Genomic DNA, 17,875 nt, shown 5'->3' with positions numbered 1-17,875 from the left:
ATTAACAACGCATGAAACAACTGAACCAATTCGGTCTAACCCGGTTTGGTCTGGTATTCTTAATAAAGGAAAGACTCTGGAAAACCCGATATGCTTATGCGTTACAGCAAAGCAACGTCACCTTGCGCCTTACGATTTTGAGAACATGTTATAAAAAGCTTAGTTGCGTTTTCAGCGTAAACGATAAAGTAGGAGATTACCAAAAAAAACATAAAAAGATAAAGTAGGAGGATGGAAGTTTCGTACTTCCACCAGTTATCGGATACGCTTCTATCATAATCCTAAACAAAATAGAAAAGTTAACAAACCAGGAGAATGGAAATTCCATACCCCCACCGGTAGTAGGATATGAACGAGATTAGGTAATTTCCTCGTAGTAGGTGGCGGTGGCCTTTAACGGTTAACTACACCAGGATAAAACGTTAACCCTGGTTAAGTTAGCACGATGTTTTGTTTTATGGGGACTTTAAAAAACCGCCCTACTTGGATTCCTATAAGTAGGGCTCTCCGCTTGTCGTTGTGTCTTTTGCGGCTTTGGAATTGAAATTTGTTCCTGAGCTTTCTTGGCTTTTTTATTGTTCTCATCGCTTTCCTCTTGTTTCCGTTATATTTGGAGCTTTAGAAGATGTTATTCCGAAGCTCTTTGTATCTCATGGAAGCTCGAACGGCGTATTTTCTGGTAATTTGTTCTGCTTCTGTTTTTATTTGATGTATGGATATAGATTATCATTGTCCTTGTTCAGAATATTGATCGAATTGTAAGATATCGGAAACCCTAATTCTATCTCGAAGATGATGAATTTCGATTTTTGCTGCGTTCGTTGTTCCTTTCTCTGATCCTTGCTGATCAGCGCTTCTTTTTGCCGTGTTCTTGTGATTGTCGCGGTTTAGAATTGTGTTTCTCTGCGTTGCGGACATTTCTCGTCGTTTTAGGGTTTTGGATCTTGGTTCATTCTTGAACGAAGGCCTCGGCATTTGTGATCTTTTGATCGCATTAATCTGAGAAGATGCCGAGCGACACTTCCGATGCATCTGACAAGGATTCGGAGCCTTTTGTCGAGGTTGATCCCACTGGAAGGTATGGTCGTTACAGAGATTTGCTTGGCTGTGGATCGGTGAAGAAGGTCTACCGCGCGTTCGATCAGGAGGAAGGTATAGAGGTTGCTTGGAGTCAGGTTCGGTTGTCGAGCTTTAGCGATGATCGATCCGTGATCGATCGATTATACTCGGAGGTCCGGTTACTCCGTACTCTGAAGAACGCCAACATCATCGAGCTTTACAATGTCTGGACTGATGAGGAGAAAAGCACGTTGAATATGATCACTGAGGTCTGCACGTCTGGGAATCTGAGGGAATACCGCAAAAAGCATCGACATGTATCTATCAAGGCCTTGAAGAAGTGGTCCAGACAGATTCTGAAGGGTCTGGAGTATTTCCATAATCATGAACCGCGCATCATCCACAGAGATCTCAATTGCAGTAACGTCTTCATCAATGGAAATATCGGACAGGTGTGTTTTCTATCTTTCTACCTAAATTTTACTTTCCTCTTTCCGTTAAAGATTTTTTTATTGTCTTTTACTTTTGTATACTTTGTTTCCTTTTATCGGATCAAATTCCTTTCGATCTTTATAGCAGTCTGCATTTATTATCACCCTCGGCTTCTCGTGACGGCCAATTTATTTAGACATTAGGCTTTTGTAATTTGTACTCCACAATTCAATTCATTCATTCACATACATGTACGGAGGGCATGGGAACTTCGTGGGGTTCAAGTAAGTTCAGTTTATATAGTAGGTATCATTCGGTAGTTCTGAGCTATTATGGCAGACGAGAAAACCTTTTGCAATTCCCCAAATTCACCCTCTTAAGTTTATATAGAAGGTTTAATTAGCTGTTTTTTAGCAGCTAATCTGACAGTGTTGATTCTCTCTTCCCGACTTCTGTCCGTCATTAGAAGTGATTGTGATCCACTTTCCTGAAAATTGAACAGGTTAAAATCGGTGATCTTGGTTTGGCTGCGATACTGGAAAAGAACCGGTTGGCGCATTCGGTGCTAGGGACGCCAGAGTTCATGGCTCCAGAGCTGTACGAGGAGGAATACACGGAGATGGTGGACATATACTCGTTCGGGCTTTGCGTACTGGAGCTGGTGACGTTGGAGATACCATACAGCGAGTGCGACAGCGTGGTGAAGATATACAAGAAGGTAACGTCAGGGGTGCGGCCCCAGGCCATGGACAAAGTGAAGGATCCTAAAGTAAGGGCCTTCATAGAGAAATGCATTGCCAAGCCTAGGGCAAGACCCTCCGCGTCAGAGCTTCTTCAGGATCCTTTCTTCTACGGACTTGATGATGACGATAATTACAATAGCAATGGCACCATATGATCTCAGTGGTGATCGTCGATGACGATTCAGTTAGATTTTAATTTTTTTTCTTTTTTCTTCCCTGCAATTTGTTTTCGATACGTTACCCCCGGATTTTGAGGGTGTTTGTTTTCATTTTAGGGTTATCATCTCTTCGGTTAAGATCAACCGTAAGGTGTTTCTATGTTTTTTTAAACGGGTGATTTGATTGCAGAAGGAATTTTTTTCATGTACAGATTTCAATTTAATCAATGTAATAGATTTCGTCTGTGTGACAGCTGATAACTTCAAACCCTAATCCAAATGTGAATCCAAGCAAGGCGGCAACGGGAGATCTGGATTACGTGCTTTCCGTTTCTTGCTGTAGAAGTTTTGCCTAGATGGATTGGCCAGTTGTGTATCATCGTTGTTATTCGCTGTATTTGGCGTGGGCTTTAACTGCTTTCACGCGATGAAGGATTCAGCACCTTTGAGATCATAATCATGTTAATTTTTTTTTTCGTTTTTCCTTTTTTATGGGAGAACCAGATGGAAGAAATAGTAGTGGTGTTTAACGTCTAAATTGGTATTGAGTAACGTGTTGGTTAGGTAATTAAAAAGAAATGTTTTGTCTTGTATGAGTATCATATCGTCATACTCCAATAGGTGTCCTTCAGAAAGAAAAAAAATCTATCGATATACTTTAAAGTTTACCTACATTTGAGGCATATAAATCAATAACATCGAAGTGACAAGGTTCACAATCTTAGGCTAGTCTCTTTCACGAGGTAAGATGTAGGAGGGAGGTGATCTTATATGTCACACTCAGTGGTGGTGGATGAAAATAAGTTGTTTGGTGCTTTAGTGGAAGTTTTCGAGGATGAGAAGCATTGCCCCGGGAATTGGCATTCATTGGCTATCTTCTTGGTAATTGGATCAATCTCGATTTTCATTCATCAGTTGGCTTGAAATTAAAGGATGACTAGCTACCCATAATCAATTATCTCAATGAGGCACTATGGTAGATACCATTTGTTTTGTCTGTCAACATGAACAAGAATCTCATTGATCGTTTAGTTCAATAATTTTAAATTTTCTAGGCATCTCTTTTAAGACTCATTGCTTGCCTCCCATTTGCATGGTGGTTCCATGGTAATGCAAGTTAATAAGTTCAATTTCACCTTGGTACCATACCAATTGCGATGGACCTAAATAGTAGGGTGTTCAACTGAGTCAAGCCATGTAGATGGTCTTTTTTCACCATATTTTGTTTGATATTTGTGTCCGGTTTCATTTTGTGAATGTGGTTATCCAAAATATTGTCTAAACCACGCTTTCTTGGGTTGTCTAAGGATCACCATTACCCATTACCTATTGGCATAACTTGGACCATATTTTGTTTGATATTGTCTAAGCCACACTTTCTTGGGTTAATTGTCTAGGGATCATCATTACCTATGGCATAATTTGGAACGTCGAATCTCCTGGCAATGGCCATCACATGATTGGACTACATTCGATTGTGATAGTTCCTTGAGGGATGGATTTGGATGATATCGTGCTTCAAGGCCCAATTATCAAGTTAGGGTGTTCTTTGCAGTTGTAGGCAGCCAAATTGATGTTAAAAGGCATTTCGAAGTTGCCTATGTGGGGCAATGGAATTGCAGCCCCAATATGTTGTTATATGGTTATACTAACAACTAGCAATACATATCATTTGTGTGAAGTCTTAGAAGTTCCTTAGGAAGTGTTGGATATTGTGGAGGTCATAGCTGAATTGTTGGAAACCTTTCGAACCTATATCCTCTTTTTGTATCACTTCAGTGATTATCATGTGAAATGCAACCATTGGAGACACTATTTCCATTTGTAATTTTCCTTTTTTGGTAATGATTTCTGCCTACTTCCAAAGTGTTTGTGGATGGCTCATAGGAAATTAAAGCAACACAAACAAGAGAGTAAGGAGTTGTATCTTGTGGGACACAAATGGGACGTTTATTGTTGCAAAATGCAAAGATAGTTTTGGTTGCTTCTCCTCGGTTTTAGAGCTCAAAATTGTGAGGGATGGATTGCTTCTTGGTCAGTCATTAAGGGCTTCCAATCTCCAAGTTAATTCAGATTGCAAGGTAGCCATTCTTGCACTTCAAGGTTCGGTTCTTCTTTGCATTGGATAAGCCTTAGTTTAATTTTTGAGAATATAAGGATTTTTGGCAGACTTTAATTTTGTTCCTAAGACTTCTAACGCCATTGCAAAGTTCCTAATAAGGCAAGTTGTCTTTCTTTCCGCGGTGGATGTCCACCTCTATTTAGGTTAAGCTCGTTGTTGTTGTGCGACTCCGCTTTACGCTTATCTAATGAAATTTCTAGTCTTTGATGAAAAGAAGAAAGAAAGACACTACCCCAATTAATATAGTTTAATCCACAAAAAAAAAAAAAAAACCAATGAGTACAACATAAGGCTTGCTTGCTATACATCAAAAAAAAGAGAATGAGAGAAAAAGTTACATCTAGACTTTACCCTAATGGTTTGTTTGGGCCCACCCGTCCATATGGCTTGCTTGCTCTACATCAAAGTTAAAAGATTACCAGAAAAAGGTAAAAAGAGTTCAAAGTGAAAAAGACTCCTTGAATCCTTTTCAAATGTGAAATAAAAAACTAAATTGAATATTTTTTTTTCCGCATCTGTAGGTGGATCGGAAACTGACTTGAGTCCAAGTCCTCCACAAGGAGGAGAAGCCGAGTGGAAGAAGAGACCATGTAGGGGACTTGTTTAGTCGTGTTCAAAACAGGGGATTTGGTCAGTTCCCTTAGATCCAAGGTAAGAAAATAAACTTAATTTATTTATCTGATTCTAATCTTGTAATCTTAAAAGGCCAAGAATGGGTAATATTCTCCATTGAATTTGAGAATGACACAATCTTAAGGGGTTGTCTCACTTGGAAAAAGACTAACACCAAATAATATGAAGTCAATAGTTTGAATAAATAAAGTACCTCCTGAAGATGTATTCAAGATATGCATAAATCGACTTGGATGAAGTCTTAGACGATAGAGGCAGACAAAAAAACGAATCAAGCATGGAATTTTTTAGTATAAAAAGAAAAAGAAAAAGCCGGGCAAGGAGGGGGGGGGGGAGGAATTTTTCTGTGCCATTGCTTGAGTTGCTCACTAATATTAATGTCACCCCTTGAGTTATCTAATTATCAGATAGAATCCATATTACTAACATCTTTAGTCACAATTAGTTTTTTTTTTTTTTTTGGTTGCCAACCCCGGGTTCCAAGGCTTTGCCCGGACTAATCCGGTGTTCGACCCAGGTCGACACCTAGCTGTGGTGGGTGAGTTTCCCAGCGGAGATTTTTTGTATCCACAAGGTTTCGATACCCTTAAGCGGACCAGGCTGCTTACCACTTGGACCAATCCCCGTTGGTTAGTCACAATTAGTTTTTACTTATTAATTTCTGATATTACCCCCACATCCCAATTTTAAAAACATTATCCATGACACATATCTCCCAAGCTTTGTGAAAATTTATGATTGAGGGAAGATGTCTCAAGCACTAAGGGCAAACGAAAAAATGAGTGAAGCGTGGGTCTTCTATCCAATGTTTTTCTTGTCTTTTTGAAATATTTGAAGAACTTGTTTACATCAGCACTTGAGTATGTTTCCCTAATGGTAGAAGATGTCTTTGATACCAATGGGGGTTGGTCCAAGTGGTAAGCAACTTGGTCCGCTTAAGCAAGGTTTCGGTATCGAAACCTTGCGGATACAATAAATCCCAGCTGGGAGACTCACCCACTACAGCCAGGTGTGCGACCTGGGTCGAACACCGATTAGTCAGGGCAAAGCCTTGGAACCGGGGTTGGCAACCAAAAAAAAAAAAGAAGATGTCTTTGATATATGTTTACCCTAAAAGAGGTTTTATTAATAAATTAGATAAATCCTAAAGTGCTGAAAATTTCCCAAAAAAAACTGTGATATATACAAATTAATACCTCATAATGGAACCGATTAAATCTTCTTCCTAGTCTTTAATATTGGCAAAAGCTATCACAGATTTTTCAGTTAATTTAAATACTTTGATTGCATTCTTATCGAAATCTTGGTAAAAAAATCCTCTGTTGTGCATAGCAGTGTACATTCATGTCAAATAGCTGGCTAAGATTTAAAGATTGATTTCAAATTTGAAAAGTCTAAAACAGTTAATTTCTTTGTTTTCTCAATCAATTGTTTGACATAAGAAAATATTTTTCTAAATCTTGAGCATTTTGTCTCTTATGTGTTTTAGAAATCAAAAGAGGAAAGAAACAAAAAAACCAAAATCTTTCATAAAATTAGAAATTTAATGGAATTACCTAAGAACAATTAGAATTCATGGACAAATGAGATCACGATATTTGTCTTTGACTAAACAATCTGGTGCATTTCATTAACCTTAAGAAAATAAAATATGAAGTATATAAACAACCTAGTCAATAAAATAATTTCTTGTATGTTGAGTAAACGGCTTAATAAAAAAAAATAAAATATATTTTTTTTATAATTAGGTTATTCTTTTTTAGGTTACTTAGTAAGATGCAAAGCATGTAATTTGCTTGAAATTACATATTTTGTATTCTTTATTAAGAGAGTGCTCAAGTTCAAAAGGATATCTATACATAGAAATTGGAAACATGAACAAGTCAAGTAGGCAAGAGCATATGAACACAAGAATATAATAATTCAATAGATTTCAATTATACGTTTTTAGATTTAAATATTCATGTAGCTGTTGGCTCTATACTTCAAATTAATTAAGACTTTATTTGAAAAATAAAGATAATAATTAAGAGTCAACTGAAAAACCAAAACAAGAAAAATGTTGCGTGTCATGTTTCATAGTATATATATTGTAGTGGGTAGGTATTATTAGCATGAATTAAGTTTATACTTTGACAAACAACATGTATTTTGTTTAATTATTTAAATAGATCTACCCATAAATAGTATGAAGGTGTCACCATATATAGACATGAAATTAAAAATTTACCATTCATTGAAAACATATCTATCAAACCAAATAAGGGGAAAAAGGGAAAATGATTGTCACAGAGCTATGAACTATATGAATTTAAGCAGAGAATAAATGTAGGGTTGGAACTCTGAACTTGATTTGGTTTCATCTCCCTTCTATATATTATATATATGATTTCAAATGCCTTGTGAATATGGATGATGATAACTTCTCCTTCTTTCTTTTCTTTTCTTTTTTCTCTGTTTTTCTTTTTTTCTTTTTTCTTTTTTGATATTCAAATTATAGGTCTTAATAAGTTTCTAATAATTATTTGGAGACTATATGCAAGTGCTAAAAATATTTGAATTTTGGAATATTTGTTAAAGTCAAGTTAAATTTGGATTCGAATATGCAAAGAGTATTTTGATTTAAATCTTTTTTTTTTATCAACATCGGATTTGCTTTGTTGACATTTTAATCTTGTAGGTTGTATGTCAATTGAAAAGGTAAACAATGGTCACTTGAATACATGGAACAAACATGTATGATCTTTATATATAAATATAGTTTTGGAACCAAATTTCTCATGTATCATAAATATACTCAATACCTTTGGAATTTTTTTATTTCTAATTACACTGTAGATTAATTAAATATCTTCGAGAAAAAGATATTTTATTTCATTGAATTAAATAATTCTTTTGTTTGGCTTGTGGTCTAGAATTCGGATCCTCTATCCTTGACAATAGAGAATATTGTCATCATAGCATCCCCTTCATCACACATTTAGGAGGGAGACTCATATCTAAAAATTAATAAGGTGAATCCCCGAAGTGTATGATGATCAGGGTTAAAGTGTCTGGACATATAATCAGATAAAGAGATGGTATTCTCTTCCCCTCAGTTTTATTGGTATCATATGTATCAACACTAGGTAAAGTAGGGGCTGGATGGCAATTTAAATAGGATGAGACGAGTCCGGGTATCTCAATTCAAACGGCTGACTTGACGGCTTTATTGGTATCATATGTATCAACACTAGGTAAAGTAGGGGCTGAGAATGGACAATTTAATTAAGGTAGTGAAGAATTAAGGTTATCATTTATGTTTTATTTATATACTATAATTTAATTAAGTTAACTAAAAAAGGAGGGTTGGGGATTAAGACAAGAGTTAAGAGTTATCAATTAGACTTTTTTTTCTGAATTTGATTAAAAAGTAACGTTGATAGACTTAAAGTAGAGTTATCAATACTTTAAATTTTACATGCATCAACATTCAAACTAGATGGCATGACTTGAACTTGAAGCTAATTGAATATCTAATGTAAGGGCTTGCTTGGTTACACGAGTCTGGAGATTTCAAATATCTAGAGATTTCAAATCGATGGAGTCATAATTTATAAAATTAAGTGTTTGGTTAACCGAATATGTGGAATGAATTCTGTGGAGTCATCTGTGATTTTTGTAAATGCACAAATATTTTGCATTTTTATAATATGAATAAAATTTCTAAATTTCACCTTATACCCATAAATCTACAAATTCACGTTTTTAGTGTAAAAAGATGAATTTCTAGATTTCATGAATCTAGAGATTTTCACAACCAAACCGCTATAAATCTTGCATTTATGAATTCAAAGATTTCAAATATCTGAATTCATGTAACCAAACAATCCCTAAAGGGATACAACCTAAGTAACTAGAAAAATGTAAAATAAATATGTAACCTTCCGTAATATATCTTGGAGAAGAATGATATAGATTGCGGTAGATTTAGAGTATCATGATCTAGCTTGCAAGTTGACTGAAATTGAAGGGATATGAAGACTTTTTCCTTAATTAATTTATATATTGCTGTACCTTTGCAAGGAATATGTTGCTTAAGTTCCAAGGCTTTGAAAAAAAAGCTGTAATCCCAAAAAATTTCTGGGGTTAGAAAGGAAACTTATTAGCAGTCACTAATCTCTAAGAAATAGTTCCATTAAGTTAATGCTTCAAAGTGATTCAACCACCTGATGAGTAAGAGACAAATATCCATAGCCCACTGATCGATTAGAAGATAGAAACCATGGTTGGTTGTTTATGAATAGAAAATTATTGTCAGAAAAATGGAGATTTGCTGGGAGTAAGCGAACAGGGACTCTTCTATCTAAGAAATTCCAATTCTTCAGAAGCCGTGCCGTGCCGTCTTGGGTGTTCAAAGGCATGTGGCTCTTAGCAGACAAAGCTTAATTGCCAATTTACTTCATCTTCTTCTTACATTATAATTTTTCTACTTTTCCCTCTTTCCTTCACTTGAGAAGCTTCCCCTGCAATTCTTTTACTTGGTTAGTTTTGAGTACCCAATGATCAGTTTGATGAACTCATGGCTCAGATCATGTAGTCAATATCTTTCTTTTGAAATCTAAGAGATGGGTCCATGTTCTTCAATGGTTAATCAGCCTGTGAACTTGTTAGAGTAGATGTATGTGAACAATGCTAAAGCAGGTAACTCCGCAACCCAAGAAAAAGGAAACTTTTCCTGTTTCTACTGAACTCAAGATTTCAATGTGTCCAATGCCCAAGAACGCTTTTGAAGCCTTAAAATTTGGATTCAAGTCCCCTCGTGTGGGTTTGACTTCTTGACTAGTTGTCCAAGAGTGTATGACTTATAAATTCACCTGTTTTCTCTGCTTCATGCTTCCTTCTATTGCTGGTATTTTGAGTTCTGGGAGCTGCAGGAATACTGCTTTTGGTCAGTTTATGAGTTGGGCAGTATCAGAGTTTCCATTAAATGAATTGATTATCATCTGTGCCATTCCACCGTTTCTGATAATGGATGTTGCAAGCCCAAAAACAAATCCTCTGGTACCCAGTCCCTTCTCATCTCCAACTGTCTCTGCTTTGCTCAAGATCAAAATCATAGCATGGTGAGAATTAATACATATCTCTTACAAATCTTGATATATTTCTATTTCAGCATTTGATTGTTCATGGATTAATCTTCTTTCAGGAGCCAAGAGACTGGTTTGCCAGTGTCGGTTAGAGTTCTGGTTGAGGAAAAAGTCTTTGAACTGCACAAGGTAAGAGAACAACAAATTGCAGATCAATGTTAACTATAAGTTTTTTCCAGTTTACTTCTCATGTCCTCATTAGTTTCTGTTCTATGACAGCACCCTTTGCTTTCAAAGAGTGGATACTTCAAGAAGGCATTGAATGGAACAACGGAGCTAGAGCTACCTTGTAATTTTCCTGGAGGTTCCCAAGTGTTTGAGATGATTGCTTTGTTTAGCTATGGTTTCTCAGCACCAATTGATCCCTTCAACGTAGCAGCCCTACGATGTGCAGCAGAGTTTCTCGAAATGACAGAAGATTTTGGCTATGGCAACCTCTGTGAGCGAACAGATCTGTATCTGAACCAAGTTGCATTACAGAGCTGGGATGACACACTAATTGTCCTTCAAAAGTGTCAGACACTACAGCCATGGTCTGAAGAGCTCTTAATTGTCAGCCGTTGTCTTGAGTCCCTGGCTTTCATGGCTTGTATGGAGATTCTTGATCCAGATCGAAGACGTGAAAGGCCTGTTGTAACCTTAGATGCCTTGGCAAATCGAGCTTGGAGCTGTGAGGCTGTGAAAGAAATTGCAGGACAGGATCTTTGGATCAAAGATCTCATAGCTCTGCCATTTGAATTTTTCAGAAGGATAATTGGATCCTTAAGAAGACAGGGAATGAAGGAGAAGTATGTGAGCCCCCTAATAGCCTTCTATGCAAACAAATGGGTCCTTTCAAAGAAGACCAATCAGTTTAGGTTGAATATTGATGACAGTGATGGAGCTGCAGATTCGAACAAAAAGGTTTCTGTCATACTACAAGGTATACTTGATTTACTGCCCATGGGAGAGAAGGCCAGTAGAGTGATTCCCGTTGGGTTCTACTTTGCTTTACTCTCAAAATCTCTTCAGATCAATCCAAGAAGTGAAAGCAAGAAAGTCCTGCAAGATCAGATTGTTTCTCTATTGCAGAAGGCACAGGTGGATGACTTTTTGCTTCCAGAAAGTGGCATAGAAGCTATTTCATCCAGCATGGAATTGGTTGTGATGGAAAACATAATTTCATCCTATGCATCACTGTCATCCAACCAAGAGACAAGCATTGTTGCAGAACTCTGGGATGCTTATCTTTCTCAAATAGCTTCTGATCCAATGTTGGCGCCAAGAAGATTCATGGATCTTATTGAAATCATACCAATTTCTTACAGAGAGACCCATGATCATCTCTACAAAGCAATGAGCAACTACATATCGGTAATCCTTTACATACTCTACTTTTATCCACCTTGCTTTGATTGATATGATTTTCCTTCACATTTGAAGAATTCTTTTCTGTGATATACAGGAGCACCCACATTTATCCCAAGAAGAGAGGGCATCAGTCTGCAAATATCTGAACTGCCAGAAGTTGTCACAAGAGACTTGCATTGAAGCTGTTCAAAATGAATTTATGCCATTGCGTTTGATTGTTCAAGCACTGTTTGTTCAGCAATTGAACACACACAAGGCCTTCAAAGACTGTTCAGAGTCATTCAGGTATGTGAACTCTGGAGATCTCTCTGGAAGCCTTTCCAGCTCAATATTTCCAAACACCAATAGCAAGAACCTAAGAGAGCCGAGTCCATACAAAGAGGCAGTTGGAGAAGAATCCATTAGTAGGCCTTTGGGTTTCTTGCTACAAAAGGACGTCATCTCAAGAAAGGATTATGAGTCCACAAGCTTCAGGATTCAGAACCTTGAACAGGAACTCTTATCACTGAAAAAAAGCCTTCAGTGGCAAACAATGTCGAAGGAATTAGACGCAACCTGTGTCAAACCAGGGAGCATGAAACCATATGCTTTGCAGGGTAGAACAATGAGTAAGAAGAAGAATCCTCCTGGACAAGCAACCACTTGTATTGGTTCTGTCAGTTTTGCTTCTCATAGAAAATATGCCAATAGCTTACTTAAGGTCTTCCGGAGATTGATCCTGTTTGGCAAAGGCAAACCCAAGAGAAAGACACTCTAGCCTATGGCCCAAGTAATTGTAGCAGCAGTTATTAAATAACCAAGAAAAATAGATACAGTGGAATGGAATTATACTGAATAGAAGATATCTCAATTCTCACTTTACATAATGAATTCTGATTTGTAAAGCATAAATAACAGGTAGCACATATGTAACTTAAGGGTAAAGATTCTCTGAGACAATGTCATAGGGTATGCTATAACTTCTGTCCCTCTCATCTTGTAAGAAATGACCTTGCTTCCCTTCCATGTATCATACTGTTTTGCTGCTTCTTAGTAATACCTTACCCTATTTCCCTTGTTCAGAGAACCCTCTCTCATAACATAGTACACCAATTGTAGGAATGCATACAAGTATCCATGTATTACAATTCATGCACAAATTTATGCTGATTCACTGCAAAAGAAAGAGAGGGAGGGGTAAAGATCCTTACCAAGTTTTGAGCAGCCTACACCCACCCAGATACAAAATTGCATGAAATGATTATTCCCTTCTTTACACCCCGATCTCCCCACAGAAAAACCCCTGCACTGGCTCTCATTAGTTCATACTCATCTAGGGGCCACAGCACCGTAACAAACTGTTGCCAAAGTAAAAGAAAGCACTCTGCTCAGGCTGTAGTTTTCTACTTGTAGGTCAATTTGGCCATTTTATTTGTACAATGGGAAGGTTGTTGAATTTGCTTTGTGGTCAATCTCAGTCTCAACCCTCTTGGCTTCAGCAAATACTAAACATCTGAAACTGCATACCCAGAAGCATTCATCTCTGCTACTAGCCCACTCTGTCGCCTGCCCATCCACTCCATGGTGTTCCTGGACACGCTTAATCGTTCTCACACCATAATTCCTGTCACAGTCTGTGCTTCTTTTTGAGTCAAGCTCAGGAGGCTCCCACAAGCTGAACACTGGAAATCTGGTGTAACTCATCTCTTGTTTTAAAAGCAGGTTTCCTTTCATTACCAAGTCATACCTGAGATGCAAATTGAAGGGCTAACTTACCTGTTTGGCATTAAAATAAGACTATCCTGTCAGGAATTGAATCAAATGTCACTAGAAAGCACCAGCAATTGAAGACTGGATTTCTGGATTTTCCATGGGTTTCCATAAAATAGTCAAATTCGTAAATCCATTGCGTTAAAAGTATCAAGCAAGCAATGAAGACCTGATTTCCCATGGTTCTCCATAAAATTGTCAAATTCATAAACCCATTGAAGCACAGTTTCTTAAACCCACATCCAACATCTAGAATTTAGAGGGAATACATACTACTGGCAAAAGATAATTTCCCATCTGACGGTGATCCTTACACCAGGATCAACCAAATTAGTCACCAACCAGACTTGGGACTTGTCTGGGATCCAACTTCATGGTTCTGGGAGGAAATTGCATTCCAATCATATTTTCAGATCAGACAATCAATGTTAATGTTGACGTCAGTTTCCATATTACATTATGTTAGATGTAGAAATAAGAATGACTCGTGTGTCTCTCAAAGAGAGTACAACACATATATATATCAAGAGTATAAAGTACAATATACGATACAGTATATGTGTAGAATACACAACTAATACACGGTATAATACTAGTCTCTAACACCCTCCCGCAAAGTCAAGGGGCCAGAATGAAGCTTGATTTTGGACCTTAAAAGTTGAAAGCGAGAGGAGGAGAGTCCTTTGGTGAGAATATCCGAACGATCGGTAGAATATGCGAACCCAAGATCTCCTTGGAACCTTGTCTCTAACAAAATGAAAATCCACCTCAATATGCTTGGTGGCGTGAAACACGATTGGCGGATAGTAGGTAGCACCAATATTATCACACCATAACACGGTGGAGACTGAGATACTCAACTCGTAGTATGTGATCCAGTGAGTTCGGTAGTGCCAGCCAAGGCACGATACTCACTTTGTGCTAGATCTTGACAGTGGCCTGCTTGGCTGCAGAAACCAGGTTATTGCCAAGAAATAAGAAACCCTCCTTGAGACTTCCTATCATCGGGACTGCCCGATCGGAAAAGCTGCCAAAGAATAGACGTAGAAGGCGTATGTGGAGACCATACAAGATAGTGCCTTTGAGATATCGTAATAACCGCTTCAAGCCACCCAATGATCCTCGGTGGAGAAGCAAGAACCGACGCTTATTGACGGTGAAGGCATCTCTGGACGAGTCATAGTGACATCTAAGAGCACCAACCAAACTACGATACAAAGTTGGGTCGAAAGACATTTCCCTCCGTACTAGATAAGTGGTGAGAGGGGACAATTGGAGTAATAATAGGTTTTGCATCGGATAAACCAGCCCGTTGGAGAAGCCCACAAATGTAACGTTGCTGAGATAACAACAAACCCGTAGAAGAGGGATAAGCTCAACCCTAGAAGAATCGTGCAGACCAAGATCCTTTAGAGCAAATTCCATGCTAAGAGAGTGGATAAGGTCATCTATGGCAACGGATGGCCGAATCAAGATGTCATCAACATAAATCAGCATATAGAGAGCCCATGAGAACGATGACGTGAAATAACGAAAATCGGTCTTAGACCCCGAAACCAAGGGTTAGTAAGACAGCGAGACGCTGAAACCATGCCGGGAGCTTGCTTAAGGCCATAAAGAGACCGTTGAAGCTTACAAACATGTGTGGGAAAACGAGAATCAATATAGCCAGGAGGTTGATGCATATAAATGTCTTCAGATAAATGACCATGAAGAAAAGCATTATTGACATCAAGCTGGCGAATAGGCCAAGTGGAGGACACCGCCAAAGATAACAAAATGCGGATTGTAGTAGGTTTGACCACTGGACTAAAAGTCTCAGTATAATCCAAAAAATTCATCAAAAATCACATGTCTAGATATGATAACCCTTCCATTGACAGATTAAAGCACTTGTAACCATGATGATGAGGTCGAACCAACAAAAATATAAGCTCGAGATCTCGTAAGCCATCTTATGAGCATTATAAGGTCGAAGAAATGGGTAACAACAGCACCCAAAAACCTTCAAAAATGTATAGTCTGGCCAACGCCCAAAAAGCTTATGATAGGGTGAATCAAACTGTATAGCTGAAGAGGGAAGTCTGTTCATAATGTAGACAGCAGCATAAAAGGCTTCACACCAAAAAGAAAACGGAAGACCGGACTCAAGAAGAAGAGAAAGTCCAATTTCTACAATTTGCCTATGTCGCCGTTCAACCACTCCATTTTGCTCGGAGGTATGCGGGCAAGAAAGTCTATGAGATATCCCACAAGATGTCAAAAGTTTGGAGAAACTCCGAAATTCACCACCCCAATTAGATTGAAAACATTTGATGGTAGAATTAAATTGATTCTCCACAAGGTTTTTAAAACCTGAAAAACCTTGATAGCATCCGATTTATGTGCTAAAGTATATAACCATGTGTATCTGGAGAAAGCATCAACAAAAGAGATGTAGTAACGATGACCTTCCTTAGAGACCGCATCGGACGGACCCCACAAATCAGAATATATAAGCTGGAGAGGAGCAGTTGCGGTAGAAATGCGGGATACAAATGGCAATTTATGAGACTTGGCAAGTTGACATGCAGAACAAACACCAACAAATTTAGAGCTACCACAAGGTAAATGAAACCGAGAAACCACTCTAGAAACCACAAGGGGTGCAGCATGGCCAAGTCTAAGATGCCAAACATTAGAAGACTGTCTAACAAGATAAAGCGATACTGGAGGAGACGAACACCCCACGAAATCAAGCCGATACACACCGCCTTCAAGAGGGCCTTGGAGAAGAATACGGCCCGAGCACGATCCTTTATATAGAAGCAATCGAGTAGAATTCAAAACAAACATTGTTATCATCACAAAATTTGCTTACGGACATCAAATTAGAAGATGCAGTTGGCACATGTAAGACATCGGGCATGTTGAAGACCGAATGATTAACGGAAAAATCGAACGACCTATATGTTGAATTTTCAAACTCGAACCATCCCCTATCATCACCGAATCTGCTCGGAATACTCAACGGGGGTAGTTATGTGTCGCGATTAGGGGTGAGATGATGAGACGCTCCATGTCGGAAGCCATTGAACACTCGAGAGGTAGCGGTGGCAATATGAGCCCGAGGAGAGTCATTAGGCCGAGACCGGTGATAGCAGAATCGAGGAACATGGCCATAGCGATCACAAATATTACAAGAAGAGTGCGCCCCCTCTCGCGAACTCGACCATTAAACCGACCACCAAAGCCCCGACCACGAGCGGTGTAGGACCTGTTTGAGAAATTCCGTCTAAAATTCCTCGGGTAGCGGAGAGGCGGACCGCTGATGCTCGGAATTAACGAGAGGTGTGAGCCAAATTAGCAGATGGTTTGGTAATATCTTGAAAAGTCGTGTAGATCTTATTTCTTCACAAAGAAGAAGACCCGAAGATCACAAACTTGATAGGAGTCTCACGTGTAGTAACAGTCACAAAGCTTGAAACTCGGGTCCAAGCCCTCCCAAAATGAAAAGAACAAGTTCGGTGGTCCGAAACAGGTTGAGAGGCAAGAGCCAAAGAATCTGTAAGTTGTTTGACCCGTAGAAGATAAGCTGAAATTGAGTCGAGCCTTTTCGCAGCCGTGAAGCTGCATCCCGAGTTGCATAATACGAGCTTGAGAAGAGGATGCATAAGTCGGCGAGAGAAGACCAAACACCATGAGAAGTAGAGATATTAACAACCCGGGAGTGTCAGACTCGTTAAAGAAGCCAAGATCCAAGATAACAACATTTGATCATGCTTATGCCAAGTAAAATAGGTAGGATTAGGGGTTGGTGGTGTAGTCTCGGCAAGAAAAGGGGAGGGGCAGGATTGGTGCCATCAACATAACCCATCAAACCCGTAGTGCGAAGAACGGAATGAATTGCGATCTCCAAACCAAGTAATTGGTGGAATTCAATTTAATAGGGAGATAGTGATGAGCATGAGACATCGAAAAAGAAGAGGTGCATCGACAATGAAGGATCAACAGATTTGGAGGAAGAAGAAGCCATCTCGAGCCATTAGATGAAAATCAATCAAGAAAGAACCACTTGTAGAATGGGAAAAATAAGAAGCTGCAGATCAAGAACCGATTGCAAAAATTTAACCAAATGAATGATCAAAGAAACACAACAATTCGGAGATGCAAGAACAGATCTGAAAACCTCAGTTCAAAAAAACAGAGTTGAAATTCAGCAGATCTGAAAAACAACAGAAGAGTTGAAAAACCAAACAAAGGAGAAACGCAGAAAGATCAGAAAAACACAGCTCCAAAAACAGATTAAAAAAAAAAAATTGCAGCAGATCTGAAAAACAGCAGACGATCTGCAACTTCAAAAACGCAGAAAGAAAGAGCAGATCAAAAAACAGAAGAAGAAGCTCTTCAAAACCAGAAACGCAGAAAATAAAAATCAGCAAGAGATTTTCCAGATCTTCTTCACAAGCAGAATCAGCACAGATCAGAATCAGCACAGACTAAGAACACAAAAAGCCTGAG

At 38.5% G+C, this 17,875-nt stretch overlaps 2 protein-coding genes across 2 annotated transcripts; both read left to right on the top strand.

The window, feature by feature from the left end:
• The first annotated feature begins 538 nt into the window (after positions 1-538).
• On the top strand, positions 539-2,938 carry LOC149002936 (Protein kinase superfamily protein). Its single transcript, XM_089137942.1, has 3 exons — positions 539-679; positions 892-1,511; positions 1,994-2,938. The coding sequence occupies exons 2-3, from the start codon at positions 1,008-1,010 to the stop codon at positions 2,387-2,389; spliced, it is 900 nt and encodes a 299-aa protein (XP_088994068.1). The 5' UTR covers positions 539-679; positions 892-1,007; the 3' UTR covers positions 2,390-2,938.
• Positions 2,939-9,954: 7,016 nt separating this feature from the next.
• On the top strand, positions 9,955-12,934 carry LOC149002935 (Phototropic-responsive NPH3 family protein). Its single transcript, XM_089137941.1, has 4 exons — positions 9,955-10,252; positions 10,336-10,405; positions 10,496-11,629; positions 11,721-12,934. The coding sequence occupies exons 1-4, from the start codon at positions 9,987-9,989 to the stop codon at positions 12,381-12,383; spliced, it is 2,133 nt and encodes a 710-aa protein (XP_088994067.1). The 5' UTR covers positions 9,955-9,986; the 3' UTR covers positions 12,384-12,934.
• Positions 12,935-17,875: the final 4,941 nt, after the last annotated feature.

This window comes from Hakea prostrata, chromosome 10 (genome assembly GCF_041222555.1).
Source record: "Hakea prostrata isolate BN-2017 chromosome 10, UWA_Hpros_2, whole genome shotgun sequence".
In the NCBI taxonomy this organism is placed as follows: domain Eukaryota; kingdom Viridiplantae; phylum Streptophyta; class Magnoliopsida; order Proteales; family Proteaceae; genus Hakea; species Hakea prostrata.
Note: the sequence above shows the minus strand (reverse complement) of the source record. Positions and strands in the feature narration are given on the sequence as shown.

Bases quoted from the DNA above. Each gene is read 5' to 3' on its own strand.
- LOC149002935 (XM_089137941.1), top strand. From the start codon at position 9,987: ATGACTTATAAATTCACCTGTTTTCTCTGCTTCATGCTTCCTTCTATT. The intron at 10,253-10,335 runs GTGAGAATTAAT...ATCTTCTTTCAG, and splicing joins AAGATCAAAATCATAGCATG to GAGCCAAGAGACTGGTTTGC. The intron at 10,406-10,495 runs GTAAGAGAACAA...GTTCTATGACAG, and splicing joins AAGTCTTTGAACTGCACAAG to CACCCTTTGCTTTCAAAGAG.
- LOC149002936 (XM_089137942.1), top strand. From the start codon at position 1,008: ATGCCGAGCGACACTTCCGATGCATCTGACAAGGATTCGGAGCCTTTT. The intron at 1,512-1,993 runs GTGTGTTTTCTA...AAAATTGAACAG, and splicing joins TCAATGGAAATATCGGACAG to GTTAAAATCGGTGATCTTGG.